The sequence below is a fragment of the Alligator sinensis genome, unplaced genomic scaffold, assembly GCF_000455745.1.
Source record: "Alligator sinensis unplaced genomic scaffold, ASM45574v1 scaffold78_1, whole genome shotgun sequence".
In the NCBI taxonomy this organism is placed as follows: domain Eukaryota; kingdom Metazoa; phylum Chordata; order Crocodylia; family Alligatoridae; genus Alligator; species Alligator sinensis.
In genome coordinates, this window is record NW_005842171.1 from 2031672 (window position 1) to 2056554 (window position 24883).

The 24883-nt window shown below is 44.9% G+C and overlaps 1 protein-coding gene across 9 annotated transcripts in view; it reads right to left on the reverse strand.

Moving 5' to 3' along the window:
• The window catches only part of CENPP (centromere protein P), a 320121-nt gene that overhangs the window by 289845 nt on the left and 5393 nt on the right, over nucleotides 1-24883 (reverse strand). For 6 of the 9 annotated variants that reach the window (XM_014520956.2, XM_025206726.1, XM_025206727.1 and 3 more), the window contains 4 exons: nucleotides 24254-24408; nucleotides 17735-17892; nucleotides 16025-16113; nucleotides 9629-9717 (listed from right to left, as the gene is read on the reverse strand). In XM_014520956.2, the coding sequence (XP_014376442.1) occupies nucleotides 9629-9717; nucleotides 16025-16113; nucleotides 17735-17892; nucleotides 24254-24390 (473 nt within the window). In that variant the 5' untranslated portion in view covers nucleotides 24391-24408. The remainder of the gene's footprint in view (nucleotides 1-9628; nucleotides 9718-16024; nucleotides 16114-17734; nucleotides 17893-24253; nucleotides 24409-24883) is intronic. The other 3 variants (XM_025206733.1, XM_025206731.1, XM_025206732.1) reach the window with 1 other exon arrangement.

The window sequence follows — 24883 nt, forward strand, 5'->3', positions numbered from 1 at the left end:
CCCCCCAGGGTGGCCCTGATGAGGGGTGTCAAACTCACCTGGCTCCCTGGGCCAAATACAGATTGTGGGATATATCCATACAAACCTCCAAGGGCAGGAAGTGCAGCGACTACACTAACCCCTGCAGGTACTTGAGCCACTGTGCTCAAAGAGCCACAGGGGTTAATGCTGCTGTCTACTGTCTGTTGCTGCTGAAACAAGTTCCTAATGAGGCTCCATACACTGAAATTCGATGGTAGAGCAATAAATAGTGACATCAATCCCTTTGGCTATGGTAGCCCTCAGGACTAACACTCCTGCTGCTGCTCCTCACCCCACCTCTGATTTACTGGCCCCTTCAGAAGCCCTGCAGTCCAGACAACATGTCCACAGCCTGTATGTTTAACAACCCTGGACTTCATCAATTTGCAGAATTTGCAAGCACTGGTACTGGCTCATTGCAGAATAATAAGTAAACACTGTTGTCTCTTTTCCCAGATGTAGAGAGAAATAAGGTGGCTCAAGCCCCTGGGGTGAATAAGAGAGCTGTCATAGTGGTCAGCACAGAATATAATGTGAACATAAAGTAAAACTATGAATCAGTTGCCATCATCAGGTTCAACAGAAGTTTAAACTTAGATTTTCATAACCACATTCAATTAGCACATTTAAATATTTCATACATGCAGCCAAAATTCACTAAGATGAATTCTTCATAGGAGCAAGAGACAAAAAAGTACCAAAATAATAGCTTGCCAACCTGAAAGCAAATGGAACAAAGACACAGATGTACAATCTAATGTGATGCCCCCACCCCAGCCCTGTGTTACAGGCGGGGACTGGTGCACCAAGGCCGAACCCCATGTGCCCGGTGCTCGCCCATCTGGGCTGATGAGCAGCAGCACAAGATAAACTGCTGCTTAGGGTGGGGGGAAAGCAGCCCCATTTGCTACTGACACTTCCTGGTGCAGCCGCTCAGAGCCCGCGTGGAGCTGCTTTGCTGTGCGTCTGCTGCCTCCGGGCTGCAAAAATACCTTCAGTTTCAGGTTAGGGATATTTATCAACTTTCAATACAGGGTTTATAGTAACTTTAAAGTCCCCATATACCCTTACTGTACCATTTATCATCATTATTATAATAACAAGTGGTACTATAAGCATGCCTCACTCACTCCAGCTTACTTTTGAAAGTATGCCTTCTCCTTCTTGGCAGTCCAATTCACAATCTACTTTGGCACATAGGCTGTAAGGAACTGGCCAAACTCTAAGCAACTTGGCTTGTACATTTTCATCTATTATTATCCTACCTTGGATATGTTTGAAAGTTCCTATGATTCACTGGACACTTTGGAGGCCTGATTAAATATACTTTCTAATTATTGTTTCACTGTTTCTGCAAGGACCTCTGAAAAGTACCTTCAGTATCTTTACATTGAAAAACTCCAGTTCAGGGGAATCTCTTTTGTTTCATGACCCCTGCAGAACAGGTCCCCTTTTTCCAACCACATACAAGTCTGAGAGACACAGCTTAATATTATATTCTACTGGCACTAACATTACCCTCTTTGGCATGATCTTCTCTTCTGTATGTTTTTAACAACACTGGTGCCTTCCTTAATTTAATATTTTTTGTAAGTTTTTTTCATATTCTGAATACGAGATAACACACACTGCAAAGCCTGTATCCACCTCCATTTTAAGGGTTTTCCCAACAACCTGGGGTTTCACTTTTGTTCACTTGATATATGCCTACACTAGCTACTCTGCTCTCACCATCTGTGTCACTACTCCCCCATCAATTACATATACCTTGTCTTTTCTATTCCTTACCTTATTCTCTCTTCTTTCCTTCTCTCCTTTCGCCAGGGACCAAAGGCAAAATCTCATGCTATGAGAATCTTTATTTCTCATAGCATGGCATGAAGAGTGGTCGTTCCTAAAAGACACCATCCTTGAAGCACAAAGGAAGTCCATTCCCATGCAGAGGAAATGTAGCAAAAGGGCTGGGAAGCCCTCTTGGCTAAATAGGGAAATCATGGTCCTCTTAATAAAGAAGAAAGAGAAGTACAGTCAGTGAAAGCTAGGGACAGCCTCGCAAGGAGAACTATATAGCTACGGCCCACACTTGTAGGGATCAGAGTAGAAAAGCTAAGGAGGCGACTGAACTAAAATTAGCAACAGGAATCGAGAACGAGAAGTCTTTCTTTAGGTATGTAGGGAACAGGAGGAAAACAAATGGGAATGTGGGGCCATTGCTCAACAAATCAGGATAGCTAGTCACTGGCACTCAGGAGAAAACTGAACTCCTTAATGACTACTTTGCTTCGGTCTTCTACCAGGCCAAGGGAAAAATCACACCAGCTAGGGTACAGAATGAGCACAGTTCAAATAACCACCTTCCTACTGTTGCTGTAGAACTGGCACATGATCAATTAAAGACTGAGGCAGGCAGGGGGCAGGAGCCCCAACACTGGAGGTGGCAGCGGCAGTCTTTACATGGCCAGCCCCAAAGGGTGAGCGGGGCGAGAGGGGGCCATTTAAGCACTCTCTGAAATGCATCATTCTTGATGGGCAATTAGCGTGCGTGTGTGTGTGTGTGTGTGTGTGTGTGTGTGTGTGTGTGTGTGTGTGTGTGTGTGTGCGCGTGCGTGTGCATGTGTCATATTGCTCTGGAGTTTATTCAGCATGGGTTGGCAGGAGACCCAGGGGGTCAGCCTCCCAGCCAAGGTCTGCTCCATTGGGGCTCCATATGCTCCTGGGCTCTCAAAATGTTAAAAAAAAAATGTTAATAAATTTTAAATTTCTTTTTGTGTAATGAATTAAACTCAAGTTGCCATCTGAGTGCAGCTTGATACAAAGATGAGCAAAAAGTCAATGTAGCGAATAAGAAATATATTTCACCATTTTATAGCTTACTTAATGTAAGATTTCTAACAATCAACCAATGAAAGTACACTTTTCTTTTAAAAAAAGCCAACAAAAAAATACAATAGGAAAGTTGATAAAAAAAATCATTGGTTTAAGTCAAGCTTTTGGTGTGCTTGATATAAGTCAGTGATGTAAATCAACTTGTTACCCAAAATGTTTATACACATTTACCTAAATATATATATAATAAATATATCATTTATGTCTGAATGTCCTTGGACAAACAACAACTAGGGACAAGGTTTTAATAAAAAGCATGTATTAAATTAACCTGCCGAATTAACCTGCCCAATTGCTTTAATTATAAGCGTTTGTAATCTGTTGGAACCTAAAATGCCTACTATATGGGAACAATCAGAGCTTATGATAACACCCTGGAAGATTGTTCTATGTACGTAGACCAGTCGAAACAGTTTTTCAAAGTAAATGGTATTTCCTCCATGGAAACATGTAACTGCATTACTGAGCTTGACAGGAGGGAAAATGTATGAATTACCATGAAGCTTGCTTATTCCAGAAATGGCAGCAAGCAAGATCTTTAGAGAATTAGTGAAAATTATCCAAGAGTATCTGGCACCGAAGTCATTGATTATTGAAGAACGATTCAGGTTCCATAAAAGAAATCAAATTGAAAGTGAATCTATTCCTTCTTTGTTACAGAGTTACTGAAATTGTAAAAACGTTGCAATTTTTAAGGATGGACTTAATGAGGCTTTCAGAGACAAATCTGTGTGAGTTACTTAATGAAGAAGGTAGGGTAGAGACAGAAGTTACACATAAACTGTTTTAAGTGACTGGAAACCTGTTAAAACCTGTATCAGAACAAAACTTTAGTGCACATAAACCGCAGGGACTGCCCTAACCCTCTGCTCTCTAGCCTGCTTGTTTCCTGCCTGCCTGCCTCTGTCAGCCCATAGTGGGGGCAGAGGAACACACCCCTGTCACAACCCAAAGTTGTGATTTTTGTTTTGTGTGCGCTTCGGCACTGCTAAATTATTTTCCTGCCAAATTGCAGCTTCTTTGCACGGTGGAGTTTTCTGCTGCAAAGGAGAACTCCGGTGCAACGGAGAATTTTCCCGCCAATTTATAGCTTTCTTTGCATGGTGCATTTCTTTCGCATCTCAGAAATGCATGGTGCCATGCCATTTGTTCCCGCCATTTGTATGTTAATTCGAGCCCCATTATTGGCTTGTGTTAAATTATGTACACGTGGCGGCTGGCGATTGGCTTGCTAGCCGTATAAAGAGCTTGGGTGGTTTCCGCCCAAGTTGGAGAGAAAGCAATTGGAGTCCGAGAGGGAGAGCATGAAGATCTCTAAGCGCTGTGGATCCTTACGAACCCAACGCATTTCTTAAGAAGGCAACAGAGGTCTAAACAGCCTCTGGCCTCTCCCCGTCGCCGAGCGCAATCCTAGACGTATCCCTATCCTATATACTCAATTGCCGAACCCACGGAGCCTTAACAACTCCGGGGCCAGGGAGCCGAACCAAACCCACGGAGCTTCAACAACTCCGTGGGAAAGAAATTGCCGAACCCGCAGAGCCTTAACAACTCCGGGGCCCAAGAACCGAGTTTGTCGTAGTCCTCCAACGAGGATTTAAGCGTCCAGCCTACACCGCGACCATCTTGGGTGTAAGTAAATAATCTTTGAATCAACCACTACGCCTCTGTGACTAATTCTAGCCCGTGCGTGCCTTGCCGCCGCGCGGTCCCTTCTGACCCCGTGTGCCCGGGCTGCTGGCCACAGCCCGCGTGCGCAAAGACGGGTCCGCATATTGCTCCTGGCTCGCACATGGCAACATGGACGGGATCGGGAGGCGGCCCACACAACCCCTAGACCCTCCCTCCATCTACACAGCATGCTGGGTTTGAGTGGGGGAGAAGAAAAAGGGAAAGTCCCCTGTGGTGGGGGCTTTTTCGCCCTCTGCAGCCTTCCATCTACTGGGGCAGCTGGGGAAATTCCCCACCTCCCCCTTCCCTGCACAGCTGTTTGCCTTAGCTGCTGCAGCAGGAGAGTGGGGGAAGGAGTTCCCAAGGCCCCAGAGTGCGGGCACCAGGGAGCCGCTTCCTCAGGCGTCTTCTTCCACCTCAGTCTGGGGTCCCCTAGCTCAGTGCAGCCCTGGGGAGCTGAGGGGCATTCCCTCCCTCCCCCTTCCCAATTCAATTGCTTCAGCTGCTGCCACAGGAGGGAGAGAGGAATCCTCTGGCATGGTGCCTGTCTGTGCAACCCAGCATGGTGGCACCAGGGAGTCCCTGCCTTGCGGGGGGCTTCCCTCCACCCAAGTCCAGGGTCCTCTAGCTTGGGGCAGTCCCAGGGAGCTCAGCGGAGTTCTTCTTTTGCCTCAGCTGTTGCAAGTCTCAGGCAACCAGCTGCTGAGGAGTGGGAGAATTTCCCTCTGCTGCCATGGGCTGCCCCTGAGACTCTCAGTGGCTGAGGCAAGGAGCTATGGGGTTTGGGATGGGAAGAATTTTCCTCAGCATCCTAGGGCTGCCCTGGGCTGGGGTGGGGGGAAGTCCCCCAAGGCAGGGGCTCCCCAGTGCCCCCATGCTGGGCTGCATGGGCAGGCACCCAGCCCAGTGGACTCCTCCCTCTCTCCTGTGGCAGAAACTGAAGCAAGCAGTGGTTGGGAAGGAGGAAGAAGGGAATGCCCCTCAGGGCTGCCTGGGCTGGGGAATCCAGGCTGGAGGCAACCCATTTGAAGGGAGGCCCCCCAAGGTGTGCCAGCACCTGGTTGGGGGGGGGGGGGGCGGCGTCCTCAACCCCCTGTGGGGGAACAGGGAGTTGAGGGCATGTACTGGGGAGCCAATCAGGAATGGCCCCACTTGGCTGGGTTGGAAACAGCAAGCAGACTGGGAGATGTGCTCTAGTGCCCCTGGCCTCCTGGCCTGGGTCAGTGCAAGTCCCCACCTGCCTTTCCCAATTGAAAACTGGACATCAGTTCAGTTGGTTATTGGTTCAATCTACACAGTTTAGAAGAAGTTGAGAAGACATCTATCCTAGTCAAAATGGGATCAGAAGAGGAAAATGTTGAAGTATTGTGGGTAAGGATACATGGAGATCGAGGGGAAAGGGACTTGGTGGTGGGGGTCTGCTACAGACCACCACACCAAGAGGAAAAGCTAGAGACTTGAATTCTTGAGGCAGGTCTCAGAGGCCGTACAGTATAGGCACATGGTTGTCATGGGGGACCTAAAATACCCTGACATCTGCTGGGAGGAACAGTAAGCCAAATCCAACCATTCATGTAGGTTCTTAACCTGCATGCAGGACCTTCATCTAATGCAGGAGGTATACAGTCCCACTAGGGGGAATGCCTTACTGGACTTGGTGTTGGCTACGGGGGAGGACCTGGTAGGGGAGCTGCAGATTTGTGGTCACCTTGGGGACAGTGACCACCAATCAATCCAATTCACCATATGGCATAGGGTGGGTAAGATAACTAGTAGAGTGGAAGTGCTTGACTTTAGGAAGGCTAATTTCAGTGTGCTTAGGAGTCTAGTTAATGACGCACTTCAGGATAAAAGTACTGGCGAGATGGGAGTCCAGGAAGGGTGGTTGCTCCTAAAGGAGGCAATCCTTCGGGCACAAACAGAGACTATCCCAGTATGAGGGAAAAGGGAGAAAGGAGTCAAAAAATCTCCTGGGTTAAACAGGGAGATCCAGGGGAGCCTAAGGGCAAAAAAGAAGGCACATAGGCGGTGGAAGCAGGGGGAAGCTACCAAGGAGTATACCTACTTGGCCCACACTTGCAGGGAGGCAGTTAGAAAAGCCAAAGCAATTACAGAGCTGAGACTGGCAACACAAAGTAAAGACAACAAAAAATCTTTTTTTAGGTATGTAGGGAGTAAAAGGAAGGCGCAGGGCAGCACAAGAGCCATATGGAACAAGGAGGAGCAATTAGTGACAGATAGGGGGGACAAGGCTGAGCTATTCAATGAGTTTTTTGCCTCAGTGTTCTTGAACGGGGGTTAAGATAAGTCTCCTAACGGGTTCTTAGATGGGCATCAGAGGGACACCAGCCCACCAACTGTTGATGCCGACTTGGTGCAAAGTTTACAGAGAGAAAAGAAGATCAAGTTGTGGCAGGTGAATGTAGGGGCCTCCCTCGGGGTTGCATGCAACCCAACACACAGGTCCCAGGGACATAATCCTTGGCTGGAACCAGATGTGCGCTCGAAGGCTGCTAGAGAGCACCTACTTGAGACCAAGCAGATGCAGCATCCTTGTACAAGATCAGAAAAAAGGAAGGACAGATTATAGGAAACATTAGTTTTTAGAAGGTAAGCAGGTGGGTCTGAAGCTAAACATTACAACTTTTCAATTGATTCTTAAAATCAGCAAACTGCCCCTCAAGAATGAGGGGAGGAGGTAGGGGAGGGAAGCTTGCTAACCCTATCCCCTCTCCCCCGCACTGGCTCCCAGGAACACGGGGGGTGGAGGAGCTTGCCCCACCATCCATTCTGCCTCCCTCCGCCAGAACCCTGCACCACCGCCACCTCCAAGAATCAGGGCCGGGGGGGCAGTCAGGCCAGCACCGCTGGCCTCAACCCCCCACTCCAGCCCTTCTGTCATGGCAGTGCTCCACTGTGCCACCACCTCCTGTCCGTATAGCTCTCAGAGCACTCTGATTGGTTGTTTCAGTAACCAGAGGGCTCCAAGAGCGTCACAGACAGACAGACGGACTAAGCCCTTTGTTATATTAGATGTTTTCAGAATTCTCAAAGGCAGTTAGAAGTCAAACAGTTTCAAGTAGCAATTCAATGTTGCAGTTAATATCTGCTCTAGCCCACTCCCACAACCAACGTCACTTTTCCAGTAACTCATTATGCCAATCTGGAAATCATTTATCAAAAGTATCCTGGTGTCCCAAGAACACTTTCAGAAGAAAATAGTTAGATCTCAAATAGTTCATATAATCATTTAATATGATGATATGCCAAAAAATTAGGATTTTAAAAGTTCCTTTAACTGCAAAAGACAATGATCTCAAGTTATAGTTTATACCACAAAGTTAAAAAGGCGAAATAATTTAAGATGAAACAACATACTCCTTATCCCAATTTCTATTCCACTTTTACAGAACAGTAATCATAAGTCAAAATTAAGCAATATAAGAAAGTAAGTTCTTTTAAAAGAAATGGAAAAGTTCTTTTAAAACCATAAGTGTTTTCAAAAACTTGTATTTCAGCACAATATAGTACTCATGAATGTTTGCACCCAGACAGACATAAGAAAAAAGAAATGACTCTTGCAGCTGTGGTAAGAATGATTTGCTCATGTCTTGCACTCCTTCCGTCCCACCCCTCCCCCCACAAAAAAATCTGAGCACATGAAAAATTTTGATATAAAACAGATGTGATGTAATGTTATACAAAATCCTGCAATCTACTGACATTCAAATTACAATTAGCTAGGAAAGAAATGTGAAGAAAAAATATTTGCAAATGGTCAGAAAAATTCAGAGGGGTAATTTATGAATTAATTAGTTTACTACAGATAGACAAAGGATAGGACACCTAATTCAAAATAAAGAGACGTGCCAAACCAACTTCTCCATAACAGAAAGACACCCCTGTGCAGCACAAATCAGAAGAGCAGGCAAAAATGCTTATAAATCAATGATGAAAGAACTGCTTTTTATCCTATTAGTGGTCAGTACTGCAATGTCTTAATGTAGACAACGGGAGCATTTAGCACTTAAAATGTTCATGACCCAGATGTATGTTATAATGTGTATTTAAATGTTTTACTACCCACTGTCAGATGATGCCTTGAAACTAAATCAACTCACTTTTGGTTCTGCAGGACTTCTCTCTCTGACAAGAGCATATAATAGGCACTATACTATACAGGTCACATCACCAAAAATATGGAACTAATTAAAAATAAAAAAGGCATGGATAGCTGCATAATATTTATTAAGGTTGTCCAATGCTTCTCATTATAAGACCCTATTTTCAGTTGCTTATACTTCTGCAGAACTCAGTGGTCATTATTTTAGCTGCAGATTGTCATACCAGGTGTTTGCTTCAGGCTAACTTATTTCTCTGGGGAAAGAAATCTGCAGAAATTATTGTATTAACTGAGCTGAGACTTAGGATAGCAGAATATACATTCTTTTGCCAAGTGAAAAAAATCATGAGACTTTGCCTTTGAAATATCTTAAAACTCCTCTCGACTTAGAATTGGAAGGGGGGGGGGGGGGAGGCTGTGCTCAAAAGCTTGCCAAGAACCTATTAGATCAACTGAATAGTTGGAAAAAATAGATATCACATCTACTCAAATAACCTTGCCTGCCTGTGTCCTCAGACCAACATAGCTACAACCAAAAACCCACCAAGATTTCAAAAAGAAATCTGGGGTTAAAAATATTTTAGCCTGTTGTGGTCGAGTTCTTTGCAACAGAATTGCTCTATTATTTTTCCATAATCCAGAAACAAGTGAAAGCTAAAAACTGGCATTTTCTGAGGGGTGCTTTGAGTAAACAAAGGTTGAGAACTGCTGCTTTAGCAGCAAAACACCTCTAAAACTACTATCTTCACTGAGAATGCTCAAGCCTTTTACAGCTTCTACTGCTTACCACATTGTAAAAATGCCATACTTACACCTTGACTGGACACATGCAAGCCACAGATATAAGGGCTCAATGTCTTTCATTGCTGTGGCTGCTACAGGCCAGAATAGACTGAACACAATAACAGAAACCAACAAAAACCTTACCTGGACATAATTTTGCTTATATCACAATTTTCATCAGATTCCGTTATAATGCTGAGGTCAGTAACAGCAGCAGATATACCTTCTTCACTCTACATTGAAGAAATAATATATCTGTATATTATATAATCTTCACCATTAAAGAAGACAGACAAATTAATCTGTTTACTTAAAATCATATAATCTACGTTAGGTACCAGTGTCCTTAAAATATATTCTGAAAAAAATCTATTTATCTGAAAATCAAAATAATAAAAAAAATCCCACCCTGTTGTATTACAAATTATTGTTATGTCTGACAGCCACACCAAATAATGTGATCCAAACAAAATTAAGAAGTGATCTATTTGTACCACACTTGTTTTTTTCTTGCATTTGTTTTATATTTTATGCCACATATTTTTACTTTAATTTGTTTACTTTATTATAATAATGAATAAAATATTTGGAGAAAAATGGAATTAAATGTATTCAAAATTATAATTTCAATGTATTTAAAGTTATTTTTCACAAAGCTAGAGTATGAAGAAATAAATTCAACTAATAAAACATGACTATAAAAAATGACCAAAGACTATTTGTATTACACACTTTAAAACATGCAGGAGTACTAAGTTTGGGAAAGGAATACGGAAAGATTTGAAAAACAGAACTTGGAAAGATATCCTTAAAAAGTGAACATGAATATTTCCACTGTGTAATAGGGATTATTATACAGTTTTTCCTACAGCAACAAATGTGAACATATGGAAATGTAAGGTAGAGGGAACAAGTTTAATGGAAGTGCAGGAGTCAAATGAAAACAAATCATGCTATTCTGTAGCGCTATTTGGACAGAAGCATTCTTAATGCTGTCATAAGTCAAGCTGGAAAAAGACTGCCAAAGTACTACAAAATTCAATAGCTTGAATACGTAACATAAGGAAAGGTCGTTTAAAATTTACAGCAAAATCTCAACATGGGCAGAGAGTTGCAGAGTCTGCTAATAGTAATTGACTAAAATTATATCTTTATAAAAAACTAGTATTCCAAGAAACGGAAAGCCATTTTATGTCCTGAAACCATCTTGCAGTCAAACAAAATAGAAATATTTAAAACATTCAAGACAAAGGCAATTGTTACTTAATTGACTGTTTCCTCAATGTTCTTCAGATTTTATATGGTAGAATACAAAGCTAAAGTTTTACTTGTAGTTGGAAGGAACACGTGAGCACAATAGACTAACAAGTCATGTGGAATTTCTAGTACATTTACAAAGCCCATGTGTAGATCAACAAGTTTTCTGCATATGAGTGAAAAAGTGTCAATGTTCTTTTAAATAACATACCATTCCCATTTTACAGGGTGGGGGATTCTCAAACATAGATATGATAATCCCCAAATTTTAACATTTTGGACTAAGGCCCAAATCCTAATTTTCTAGCAGTGTTAGGACATTCTCTCTGCACTGAGAAAATAATTTGGTAGAGTGAACTTGTCTGCCACACAGTGCCAGCCTTAAGGGTGGGTAATGTAGGCAACCACCCCAGGTACAATGGTCAGGGGGTGCAACACACACACACACACATACACGAGCTGCCTGTGCTCACAGCAGCACTCTCCCCCCACCCCACCCCAGCTATTCCTGCCCCAGACAGGAGGGGCGGTGCCCAGCCCAGCTCCCCCCACTGCCTCCAGCTGCTGCTCAGGAGAAGCAGGACCAGGCAGCGGTGCCTGCCCACCTACTTGGCACACCATGCAGCTCCAACTCCCTGCCAGATTGTGCACCATGCCCCTGTAATTCTGGCACTTGTTTGAATTCTTGCCAACCAGCTGGGATGGCTATAAAATCCAGGACTATTCCAGCCAAACTGGGACATATGGTCACCCTATGTACAAATATATCAATCCTTAAGATATAGCATACTTTTCTAAAACATAAAAATAGTACCTTGTCAGTCATAAGTAGCTAAATACTGCCATCTAATGGTATATTAAATATTCTCATACGTAATTAAGAAGTTTGGGGGGAATTAACATTTTAACGTGTAATGATGCATATTCAATCAAATGTTGAGTTCACAAGGTACTAAAATGGGGTCCAAGAAGTTGGAAAATCATGCAAGTGAATAAGTGACAGTAAATGCAAGTCCCTCTCTGACTTCATCAAGGCTAGGCTGCTGAACTGCAGAGAAGGACCTGGGAGTTACCATTGACCATAAGCTGAATATGAGCCAACAGTGTGCCCATGTTGCAGAAAAAAGGCCAACAGTGTACTGGGTTGTATTAACAGGAGTGTCACTTACAAATGAAGGAAAGTAATTCTTCTGTTCTATTCACCACTGGTGTGGCCTCACATGGTATACTCTGTACAGTTTTGGGCCCCACACTTCAAGGCTGGGCACAGATAGGAAAGAGCCTATCGCAGAGCAACAAAAATGATTATGAGCCTGGGAAGCAAAACTTACAAGAAAACGCTGAAAGAGCTAGGGTTATTTGGTCTGCAAAAGAAAAGACTGGGGAGGAATTTGATAGCAGTCTTCAAATACCTGAAAGGTGATGATACAGAAGCTAAAGATGGGATTTTCTCTGTGGCCAAAGGGGACAGAAGTAGAAGCAACGGCCTCAAGCTGCCCCAGAGGAAATTTAGGTTGGACATTAGAAAGAGTTTTCTAACTTGCAAGCATTGGAAATTTTCAAAAGCAGGTTAGACAAACACCTGTCTGGGATGATTAAGTCAGGGATGATTGTGGTTTGAGTAGGGGGCTGCACTAGATGACCTTGAAGTCCTTCCCAGTCCTACTTTGTTATAATCCTACCTCTCTCTACTTTTTGGTCAGCAGCCCAAAGTGAAGTTGGAGCAGAGAAACTCTAGTGGAAAAAACAAATACAGAAAAGGCATCAGAGACTTCTTTTTAAAAGTGAAATTCTCTCTAAGCCAGTGATTCTCAACCAGGGTGCCACAGCACCCTGAGTTCCCTTGAGATCCTCTCAAAAGTGCCACAGAACACCACACAATGTTAGCACTGTTAGGTGTGCAAACATGATTCACAAGATACTCCCAAAGATTTCAAATAGAAATCCATATTAAAAACATTCTGACCTGCTGTGGTCTTTTTAAGTCCTTTGCAACAAAATTCCTCTATTACAGGTATATTTCAGTAGGAAAAAAACTTGTGAAAACTAAGAGCTGGCATTTTCTGAGGGCTGCCTGGAGTCTTATACAGGACGCTCTGAGTCTAAGAGGTTGAGAACCACTGTTCTAAGCAAATGAGCCATCCCATCAGAATCAGAATGCACAGAAGGAAGAATCAAAGACAAGGCTTTACCTTTCCCAAGGATATTAACCTAACTCTCAGACTCAGGAGGGATGCAGATCCAGAGAAAGCGTATTTAGATGTTTATTGATTTGCATAAATCTATAATTCTCTCATGTTAAGAATATAATCTGTGTTTATACTTTTGCAAAATACAGTAAAAGCCCTGTTTTCCGGCATGAGTGGGGAATGCGGGGACTGCCGGTAATACTAAAAATGCTGGTTACCTGAGGCACAGGGATTTCCAGCCGGATGCAGAGCAGGGTGGGAGGGGGAGAGGATGGCGGCCACACAAGCAGCGACAGCACAGGATGATGGGTGGCAGCAGCCACCGCCGCATGCGAGCCCCCTCCTCTGCATCCAGCCGCCTGGCCGGAAATTCTGGTTAATATAAATGCTAGTTAGTAAAATGCCGGATAACAGGGCTTTTACTGTACGTAGATATTGGTTTAACTTCCACATATTCCCTTGAATGTAACTATGAACCACACTAACCATAGATACACAGGGCTTCAGGAGACGTGTAAAGCAGCTGAAAAGGCTTCTTCAGCTCCCCATGATAGAGTGCTCTGTACTTCATCCTAGGAAAGGTGCCCAGACTAGCCTGCTCCCCTTTTCCAGCCACTTTACACGAGGAGCCAGGCTGGCCATGTGGAAGCAGGATGGCACCTGCTTCAGTCCACCCATCTTGCTCCCAGACAGCAGCAGTGCCTGCCCACCTGCCTGGCGCACCATGCTGATCTGCCTCCCACTGGACTGTGCCCCATGCCTGTGCCTGCTTGCCTCTGCCTCCAGCAGCCGATTCCAGAACTTCTGCTTCAATTTTCACCAGCTGGCCAGGATGCTGAGACGGCCTACAAAATCTGAGACTGTCCCAGCCAATTCGGGCATATGATCACCCTAATTAAAAGAGCAATGGCTAAGCACATGCAGGTACCAGTCCCGGCTTTCTTCTAATTCAAATACTGTACACACTCATTTGGAATTCTCTTTTTTAAATATACTAATCTCCAGGGATCTGGGTTTCTCACTTGCCGCAGAAAAAGTGGATTTTTTTCTTTAAAGGAGAAAAACCTGGAAATCCACGGGTTTCCCATTGCAGGCTGGCAGACTTCCAGCCTGCAAAGAGCTGCTTGGGATTGTGGAGTGGGATGGAGGGGGCACGGGGCACCACGTGTATGGGCATGCATACATATGCATGTGGCAGCCAGGAATTGTGGTGGAGAGCAGCTCCCGCAATTCCCTGCAGAGAAGTCTATGGGGGCGGAGGAGGGGGAAGGGGCTGCACAGGGAATGCAGGGGCAGGGGGCAGGGTGAGCACATGCCCTACTCTGCCCAAATTTCTGCATCTACAGTGGAGTGCAGGCATGAGGCTGCAGCCTGGCTAGACCAATTCAGGGCAGGACCCGCCTCTGTGGCCCAGCGGCAGGGACATGGCACAGGTGGGAGGACTGCGCTGCCAAGGTAAGGTGCCCCCTGCCCATTGTGCCACACCATGGTGGTCAAGGTAGCACAGTGCTCTCTCCCATGCTGGGTCCTGCCTGCTGGACCACAGAAGTGGCTCCTGGCTGAAGCTGATCCAGCCCAGCTGCAACCCTGCACCCCACCATGGGCGCAGAAATCTGGGGAGGGGGAGTAGGGTCACATGCCCTCCCTCACCTCCCCGAAATCACCTGTGCTCTCCCAGACTCCCCCATGCATTCCCTGTGTCCACACCCACCCCATTCCCCACACATTGGGGGGCTGGGGACTGGAGGTGAGGGACAACAGGTCAGGAGTGAGGGGCACCAGCAGGGCTGGGTCTGTGGCTTGGGAGCAAGAAGAAAATGGCACGGGCAGCAGTAGGGCACCAGCATATCACAGATGTTCAGCACCACAAAGCAGCAGGTGGGGAACCACAGCCACTGCTGGACCTGCGCCCTGGTGAGTGAAGGGGATGGGGGAGGCGCTGATTTTCCATGACAAAAAAACCAAAATCAAATGCAAAAATATACAGGTATTTAGAATTTATTTTATTGTAATGATTCAGGCACTGATAGGCTTCCAAACTGCTTTAAAATTGTAAATATATCAATAAAACATTGTGTTCAACTGATACCTACATGTATATGTGTGTTACACATAAAATATATATATTTTTATATATATATGAAAAAAAGCCTTAGTCTGTCTGTAACACTATTCACACTGATTGGTTCATTCGGACAGGAGGCAATGGTGGCACATCGCAGTGCCGCCATGACAGTGGGGACAGACCAGGGGGCAAGCCGCCCCCTCCCCCCCCGGCCCTGCTCCCTGGAGGTGGCGACATCAGAGCACACAAGCGAGGCCAGCGGTGCTGGCCCCGCTCCCCACCCCTGCAGCCCTACTCCCTAGAAGTGGTGGTGGCATGGGGTACTGGCCAAGGAGGATGGAGGGGACAGTGGAGCAAGCTCCCCCCCAGCTCCTGGGAGGCGGCAGCAGCGACATGGGGTATGGCAATGCACTGTCCCCACCTACCCCCAACATCATTCCGAAGGAGGGTGGGTGAAGCAGCCCTGGCCCCAGCCCCAAAGTGGTGGGTGGGGAGGGGCAAAGCAAGCCCAACCCCAAAGTGGCAGGGGTGAGGATGGGGGGGGAGCAGGCCCAGACCCAAAACAGCAGGGGGAGGGGGTGTTAAGCAGTACCAATCCCGAAGTAGGGAGGAGGGGGGGTGTTCCTGGATCCGAGCCTCTGACCCAGCCTGCTCCCCCCGCCACCCCATCATTCTTAACAGGCAATTTGCTAATATACATAACTATATATACATGCACACATGCGTGTATATATAGCAGCGTTCAATTTTAATCATGGAAAAACACAGATTATGGGGTTTTTAATGAGAGAATTTTGGATTTTGAAACAGAGAAAAATCAAGATCCCTGGTCATCTCAAGAAGTTAAATTCTAGCTGAAAGACCTTGAGTGGTAATTTCCAAATAATATGTACTTCTGAATAGTTCTGTTTCCAGCTACAAATGAAGGTAAACAAAGCAATAACATATTCATGTACTTATCATGATTGGCTGTTGATCAACATGCATAGAATGTTTATTTGGATTTCTCCTTTTTAAATATGTCATTACCTGTATCTCAAGAAGTTGAAATTCCAGGTCAAAAGGTAGTGAGTGGCAATTGCCTGACAATCTGTAGTTCTGAATAGTTTTATTTCCAGCTGTAATAAATAAAGGTTAACAAGCACTTAAGATCTATGATCACATAAAAAAATTATTACACCCCCTCACCATTAACAGAAACAACCTTTAAAATGTCTTTGACAAGAATGAACAATGGATTTTACACATAACATAAATCACACAATTAAATGCAAAGTCATCATATATGAAAAGAAGATCAATTCAAACCAGATCTTGCATATCTATCTCCATCTATATTCATATTATTTGCAAAACTGTTTCTATTAAAAATTTGGTAGCTAATCAGGTAACAAGAGCAGGAGTGGGCAAAACATGGCCTGTGTACTGGATCCAACCTACCAACTGATTGGATCTGGCCCATGGGGGGGCACCCACTAATTGATTCGATCCAGCCCACAGCTGCCCCTACGGTGCTCCACATGGGGCTGAGCCATGCCTGGGGCAGCCCACACCATGTTCTAGCCTGTAGCATGGTCAGCTTCTGGCAACACTATGCCCAATGCAGCTGGTGCTCAGCATCCCTTGCCTCCAGTGGTGACTCCTCTTTCTGTTCCTGCTGCACAACTTGAGGCTGGGAGGAAGCTTCATCCAGGCAGCTCCTGCCCCAGCAAGCAGGCCTCCAGCTCCAGCTCCCAGCTGCCTTCCACTCACTCCACCCAACTTCCTGGGCCAGCAGCCACTCAGCTGAAGCAGGAGCAGGAGCAGGAACTGTCACCGGAAGTGAGGAGAGCCAAGCAGCAGCTGAACCAGAACCAGGCCCAGCAGAATGTGTGTGTGCTAGCTGGGGCTGGGTTGGAATGTGCTACAGGCTGCCCTGGGTAGAACACCATGGAGGCAGCCATGGACCACAGGACCCTGCAAGCTCTGCTGCACGCACCCCCTGCCCCATCCTCCCCCCCTCAACCATGGCCAGTTCCTGAGAGCGAGCACCCAAGCAGCACCTCCCCCTAAACACACACACATGCATATGCACTTGCCCCAGCCCACCACAAACACCCCACTTTCCCACACAGGGCAGAAGCCACTCTGTGACCATGCCACATGATTCCAATCTTACCCGCCTGTCTCACTCCTGAACACCACTTCCCGCCTGCCCACAGCCACATCAGGAGTTTTAGCGAGGTTTTGCAGCGGGGAGTTGTGTGTGCTGACTGGCCCGCAACAACTCAACAAAACTCCCTATGTGGCTCCCATGCCCAAATAATTGCCCACCCTTGTGTTAAAGTGATGTTGTAGCCATGATGGTCCAGAAATTATGAGAGACAAGGATTTCTAAAGGTGATATCTTTTATTGGATCAACTGAAAAGCCGGGATAGGATCAGACAAGCTTTTGAATAAGACATTCTTCATTAAGTCAGGTGTGACCTTAGATAAAATATATCACCCTAAGAAATCCTTGCCTGCCTCTCATATTATAAATTTATAATTCTGTTAAGCGTGAACCAAAGACAATTTGGTAGCATGAATAAGCATCACAAAATCATAATACTTTTACCAGCAACTGGTGTGTTAATGTTTAGCATTTCAGAGTACAGCTTTCTTTCTGTTAATGTTAAATGCTGAATTGCAGCCTATAACTGAAAACAAAAGCTACAATGAAATGCCCATAATAGTGTCAGCAACACACAGATACTTACTTTTTTCTAGTGTTTTCCTGGAGCAATTTGCAGGGCAAATGCCAGTAAATTTCATTAAAAAGGAGAGATCAGATTCTAAACTGTTAAACCAAGCTTTCAGGTCTGGTGAAAATTCAGGCTCTTCATATTCCTCATGAGATTCTCTTTGGAATGGCTTTCTAGAATTGAAAAGATGCATTTACAAGATGTAAAAAGGAGTCTTGCCATTTTCTAATATGTAGGCATATAAAAATTTTCAGAAATTCATTTCAAATTACTGATGTGCTAAACTGCTGCACTGTATGTGAATGAAACTGAATACATTTTGCAGGATCAGCGCCTTAGCCATTAAGTGACAATACATTCAATTTCCTTAAATGAAATAACATGTACAGTAAAACCTAGCAATTTTTGTGAAGGGTTGCGTTGCTCCTTAAAAAAAAAAAAAAAAAAAAAAAAAAAATCAACCCTATTTCAAGATGTTAGCTCTAAGAGTGGGGAAAAACAGTATTGGCAAAGGGACTGACACTAAGGTCATAATGTGAATAACATAGTGAATGTGCAATTCTGGAAATGGCCTAATAAAGAGAAAGAAAATACAGAGGTACAAAAACTCATGGTCTTTTCATGCCAACAGAATTTTAAAGACACACACACCCACAACAAAACAGTGCCTATCCCCCAAAGCACTAAAAAAACCCCAGGAAAAACAATGAAACCTGAGTATATACTGCAGAACAATAATGCAGACTTTTAAAATGAGATCAATTAAACTCTATTCAGACCAGCGGTTCTCAACCTTTCTAGAATCAGGGCATTCCTCTACTGTTTTTAATTTGGTGGCACTCTGGTTAAGAACCACTGTTGTACTGCCACAGCTAAAGCAGCAAGTCCTTATTCAATAAGGAATTTATTGGATTCTTAACCTTTTCCCACAACACCTAAGACAGATTTGATTTCTCTGTCACTTACACAAGAAATTCTCAATTAGTTGCAACAGAATAACTCCTGATTTAGACCACATTAACTGAGATAAGAGCACATCCTAGACAACAACAAAAAATAATGTGGTATGTTACTTTTCTTCTTTGTGAGACTCCTTGCTATGAACAAAATGATTCCCCTCGCACCAAAGGAAAAATAGTGAATTCAATTAAAATTGACCTGATTTATCCTTGCTTATATAAAAACGTTTTCATTCCTTTGATTTACAGAAAAGAGGCTGTGAATTGCTTAAAAAGACAGTGTCTGAGTGGGAACAAGGCTTGCCATAATAAATGCTGATTTTTTTTTTTAATACATAAGCATACAAATCCCATGTGCTCTGTTAACATATCCATGAACTCTTCTCTTCTTAGGATAATGGCTCTCAACTGCGGAACTGCCACCACCGCAGCCAGGTGGAAGTGTACCACATGTCTCCTGTAGAACAAGATGGGGAAGCAGCTATGGCATGAATACCTAATTCTTGCCATAGATCTTCCCAGTCAGACCCCATATGGTATCCCCCAGAAACAGAGACCCATGGAAGAGTTGCACCTTTATGGCACTCCTCTGTTTCCACGAAGAATGTGTGGGGTCAGACCAGAAAGGACTGTGCAATGAGTGGGCATCCTACCATAGCTATTTCCCTAGCTGGCCCTCCAGGAGGTGCACAGTGCAGTTCCACCAGGTGGTGGCAGCAGTGCTCAAGCTGCAACATCCCTGAATGGGTCTTGCAGTACCCCAATTAAGAACCACTAATTTAGAACCATACTAATATAGAACCATACTAATATAAATGAGAAAGCAATCTTATTCTATGTAAATACTGTATGTTGTTCCCTGTCATGTTTCCTTATGCAAGTCTTTATCAGTTACTGAAACTATATGCATTGCCAGAGGCATAAATAAAATAAGCCTTGAGATTTTTCTTATGATAATTTGATCCATTTCATCTCTGGAAGGTATATTTACTAAAATATTATACATAGTAAAGCACAATGCAAATTGTAGCTTTGGCAGGCTGCACTTTCCAGTTAAAGAATGTCTACTGGCCACACTGTAAAAATCATAGAAAATTATGGCTGGAAGGGACCTCAGGAGGTCATCTAGTCCAGTCCCCTGCTCAAACTAGGACCACCCCAAACTAGATCACTCTAGTCAAAGTGTTGTCAAACTGGGCTTTAAAAGCCTCCAAAGATGGAGATTCTACCACCCCTATAGGTAACCCATTCCAGGGCTTCACCACCTACCTAGCAAAAATGTTTTTCCCCCCAAATTCAGCCTAAATTTCCCTTGCTCCAACTTGAGACCATTGCTCCTTGTTGTGTCATCTGCCACCACCAAGAACTGTCTAGCTCCATCCTCTTCAGAACCACCCTTCAGGTAGTTAAAGGCTGTTATCAAATCCTTCCCGAGTCTTCTCTTCTCCAAACTAAATAAGCCCAGTTCCTTCAGCCTCTCCTCACAAGTCATGTGCCGCAGCCCCCAAACCATTTTCATTGCCCCTCTGCTGGACTCTCTCCAACTTGTCCACATCCTTTCTGTATGTGAAAAGGAGGACCCAAAACTGTAAACCATACTCCATATGTGGCCTCAGTGCAGAATAGAGGAGAATAATTCCCTCGAACTGCTGGCAATACTTCTACTAATACAGCCCAGTATGTCATTAGCTTTCTTGGCAACAAGGCCACACTGTTGACTCACATTCAATGGCATATGGTTCACTGCAACCCCCAGGTCTGTTTTCTGCAGAGCTGCCGTTTAACCAGCTGGTCCCAAGCCTGTAGCAGAGCATGGGATTTTCCCAACCTAAGTACAGGACTTTGCACTTGTCCTTATTGAACCCCATGAGATGTCTTTTGATCCAATCCTCCAATTGTGTCAAGGTCACTCTGAATCTTAGCCCTACCCTCCAGCGTATCTACCACTTCCCCAGCTTGGTGTCATCAACAAACTTGCTGAGGGTGCAGTCCATCCCATCTTCCAGATCGTTAATGAAGATATTGAACCAAACCAGCCCCATGGCCAACAAAAATGCTGTGGGAGACTATATCAAAAGCCTTGCCAAAGTCAAGGTATATCACGTCCACTGCTTTCTCCACATCCACAGAGACAGTCGTCTCATCATAGAAAGCAATCAGGTTAGTCAAGCATGACTTCCCTTGGTCGCTTGGTCTCTTCCCTTCCCTTGACTTCCCATGCTGACTGTTCCTGATCACTTGCTTCTCCAAGTGCTTAGAAATATATTCCTTGAGGACCTGCTCCATTTTTCCAGGGACTGAGCTGAGGCCGACTGGTCTGTAGTTCCCTGGATCCTCCTTCTTCCCTCTCAAAGATGGGCACTATATTTGCCCTTTTCCAATCATCTGTGACCTCTCCCAATCTCCACGAGTCTTCAAAGACACTGGCCAGCAGATCTGCAATCACATCAGAAAACTCCCTCACGGCACCTCCAGATGCATTGTGTCCAGCCCCAAGGTCTCATACATGTCCAGCTTTTCTAAATAGTCCCTAACCTCTTTTTTAACCAATGCTGGCTGCTCATCTCCTCCCCAAACTATGCTGCCAGGTACAGTAGTCTGGGAGCTGACCTTGCCTGTGAAGACTGAGGTAAAAAAGGCATTGAGTACGTCAGCCTTTTCCTTATCATCTGTCATTAGGTTGCCTCCCCCATCCAGGAAGGGACCCACACTTTCCCTGACATTTCTTTTGTTGCCGACACACTTGTAGAAACCTTTGTTACCCTTCACGTCCCTTGCTAGCTCTAACTCCAATTGCACTTTGGTCTCCCTGATTTCATCCCTGCATGCCCAAGCAATGCTCTTGTACTCCTCCTCAGTTGTTTGTCCAAGTTTCCACTTCTTGTAAGCTTCCTTTTTGTATTTTAGCTCGCTGAGGAGTTCCCTGATAAGCCAAGCTGGTCTTCTGCCATATTTTCTAGTCTTCCTGAACATCGGGGTGGTTTGTTCCTCCACCCTCAGTAATTTAAAATACAACCAGATATCCTGGGTTCCTTTCCCCCTCAGATTGACCTCCCAGGGGATCCTGCCCATCAGTTCCCCAGGGGAGGGTCAAAGTCCAGGGTCCTTACTCTGCTGCTCTTCCTCCTCTTTCCTCAGGATCCTGAACTCAATCACCTTGTGGTCACTGCAGCCCAAGTTGTCATCCACTTCTACATTACCCACCAGTTCTTCCCTGTTTGTGAGCATCAGGTCAAAAAGAGCATGACCCCTAGTTGGCCTCTCCAACACTTGTACCAGGAAGTTACCCCCAACACTCTCCAAAAAACTTCCTGGATTGCCTGTGCACTGCTGTATTGCCCTCCCAGCAGATGTCAGGATGACTGAAGTCCCCTATGAGAACCACAGCCTGTGATCAGGAAACTTCTGCTAGCTGTTTGAAGAAAGTCTCATCCACTTCATCCTCCTGGTCTGGTGGTTTATAGCAGACCCCCAACACAATATCATCCTTGTTGCTCTCCACTCTGACCCTTAACTCAGAGACTTTCAAAAGGCCTGTTTCCAGTTTTATACTGGAGTTCTGAGCAGTCATAAAGCTATTTTACATATAGTACAACTCCTCCTCCTCTTCTCTCCTTCCTGACTGAAGTTTGTACCCATCCATGACAGTGCTCCAGTCACGCGAGCTATCCCACCAAGTCTCTGTTATTCCAATCAAGTTATAGTTCCCCGACTGTGCAAGGACTTCATTCTTACTGCTCTTTTCCCAGGCTCCGTGAGTTCACGTACAGATACCTGAGGTAACTAGCCAATTGCCCTTTCAGGAAGAATGAGAAGGTCTTCCCCGCTGCCTCCTCTTCCTTGTGCTTCCTCCAGGTCTCCCGCTTCCCCACTTACCTCAGGGCTTTGGTCTCCATCCCTTGGCAAACCTAGGTTAAAGCCCTCTTCACTAGGTTAGCAAGTCTGTCAGCAAAAATGCTCTTCCTTCTCTTCATCAAGTGGATCCCATCTCTTCCTAGCAATACTTCTTGGAACAACATTCCATGGTCAAAGAAGTCAAATCCCTGCTGGCAACAACACCTGTGCAACCATGTATTTATTTGCACAATGCACCCACTTCTGCCCAGGCCCTTGCCCTTGCCCAGAAGGATAGAGAACACCATCTGTGCCCCCATCCCCTTCATCCTTTCACCGAGAGCCCTGTCATCATTCTTGATCTGCTCAGGGTCACCCCAGACAGCATCATTAGTGCCCACATGGATGAATAGCATGGGGTAGTAGTCAAGAGGGTCGAACGAGTCTCAGTAATCCTTCTGTGATACCTCAGATCTAGGCTCCAGGCAAGCAGCAAACCTCCTGGGACAACAGATCAGGCCAGCAGATAGATTCCTCTGTCCCCTGCAGAAGGGAATCTCCAACCAACACCTGTTGCTTCTTCTTTGTGGCAGTGGCCTCCATCCTCCCCACCTGGGGGATTCCTGACCTGGCCTCTTCCACCAATGGAACACACTCCTCCTCTGTTGTTAGCGCTCCACATCTGTTTTCCAGACAAACCACTACAGGTGGGCATGACAACTTCTTGCTGTTAGAGGTCACAAGCTTCCAGCTTTCACCTTTCTAGGAGTCCATGCTCTCTTCTTTGTCTAGCACCACCTCTGGCAGACCTTCCTCCGCAGTCCTAGAGGTTTCCTCCAGCATGAAATCAATTAAGTAAGTCCTCATGGTGGAGAATACTTCAGAGCCTTGCTATCTCCTCCTGTAGCTCTCTTGCCTTCTCCCTGAGGGAGACCACCAGAAGGCACCACTCACATCACAGGCACTCCCCCACCTGGCTGACACTGAAAGGAACCTGCAAACCTTAGTCTGTACAGCACCAAACCAGGACCTGGGTGGAAGTCTCAATAGTATGTGGTCCTGACTGGACAGACACCTCACAGATGTAAGCAGAGGAAGAGCTGGGAGTGGGAGTGGCTCTGGGATTGCGATGGCCTCCAGCCATTTCTCTGGGTCTTCCAATCTGCTGCCTCTCACTTCCTGCCTGCCTTTCTAAGCAGACCTTCCCTAGTAAACTCCTCTGTAGCTGGCCTGATCACTGTTCCTCAATCCTAAAGGGTTCCCTTTTCTCTCCAAACCTCTTTCCTCTCAGCAAACTTACAGTAAAGGAATGTGAGAGAGAGTTTCCAAATAAATTCCCCCTTGCTCTGGACTCTAGTTAAACAAGGGGCTCAAGTCTTGGTCTAGCTGCTGAGTTTTAGCTGCTTAAAATAAAACAATGTAGGTTTGTCTGTCTTAATTACATAATTACAAAAATGCTTAATGATACACTTTGACCACTACTAAAATATCAAGTGCACTTCTCAGTATTTGTGCTTCTTCATCTACTATTAAATTGTTCTCCCTCAGTACCTATGAGCCCTATTTACGCATTGGGATCCCATTGCACTAAGTAATGTTCAGTCATAAAAGAAAAAGACAGACCCGGCTCCAAAGACCTACTTTATGGCAACCATAAAAAGACAAGTGAACTAAAGAATACTGCTGAAGAAACATTAATAAAAGAAAAATAAAATTAAACCTATAAAACAAGAAAACATACACTGGCATTAGTATCTTCTCATCAGAATAAAGTGTAGATTCCAGTTGATTGTTTTCATACTCCTGAGCTAATGTTTCAATTTCTTCTTCCAAAGATTGAATTTCATTTTCATAAACATGATAAATGTTGCTCTCCATTTCTCAGATGTAATCCTACTAGATAAAATGAAATAAAAACAATTGGTAACACAGTTAATATTTTTAAAAGCTTATTTTTATCATAACAGGTGTGCTGGCTCTGTGGCTTAAGGCTTTCTCCCTGCTGACAACCTAGATAGAAGGTTGTAAGTTCAAGACTAGGTGAGGTCCCTACACCTAACCTGTGCAGGAACATGCAAGAAATTCTGTACCTACAGGAGGCCGCAAGGGGAACAAGCAAGAGGAACTCACCCTTTTCCTAGCTAGCAAAAACCCTGACCTAGTAGGGCTCATGGAAACCTGGTGAGAGTCTACCCACAAATAAGCAGTGGACATTGAGTGACACAGGCTGTATAGGAGGGACAGAGCAGGGAAAAAAGGGTTGTAGTGCTCTACGTCAAAGAGCAATACATGTCCTCAATGATCAGGATGGGTTCAGAAGAGGGGCTAACTGAGGCGCTCTGGGTTAAAATGCAATGGGCTCGTAGGGAAA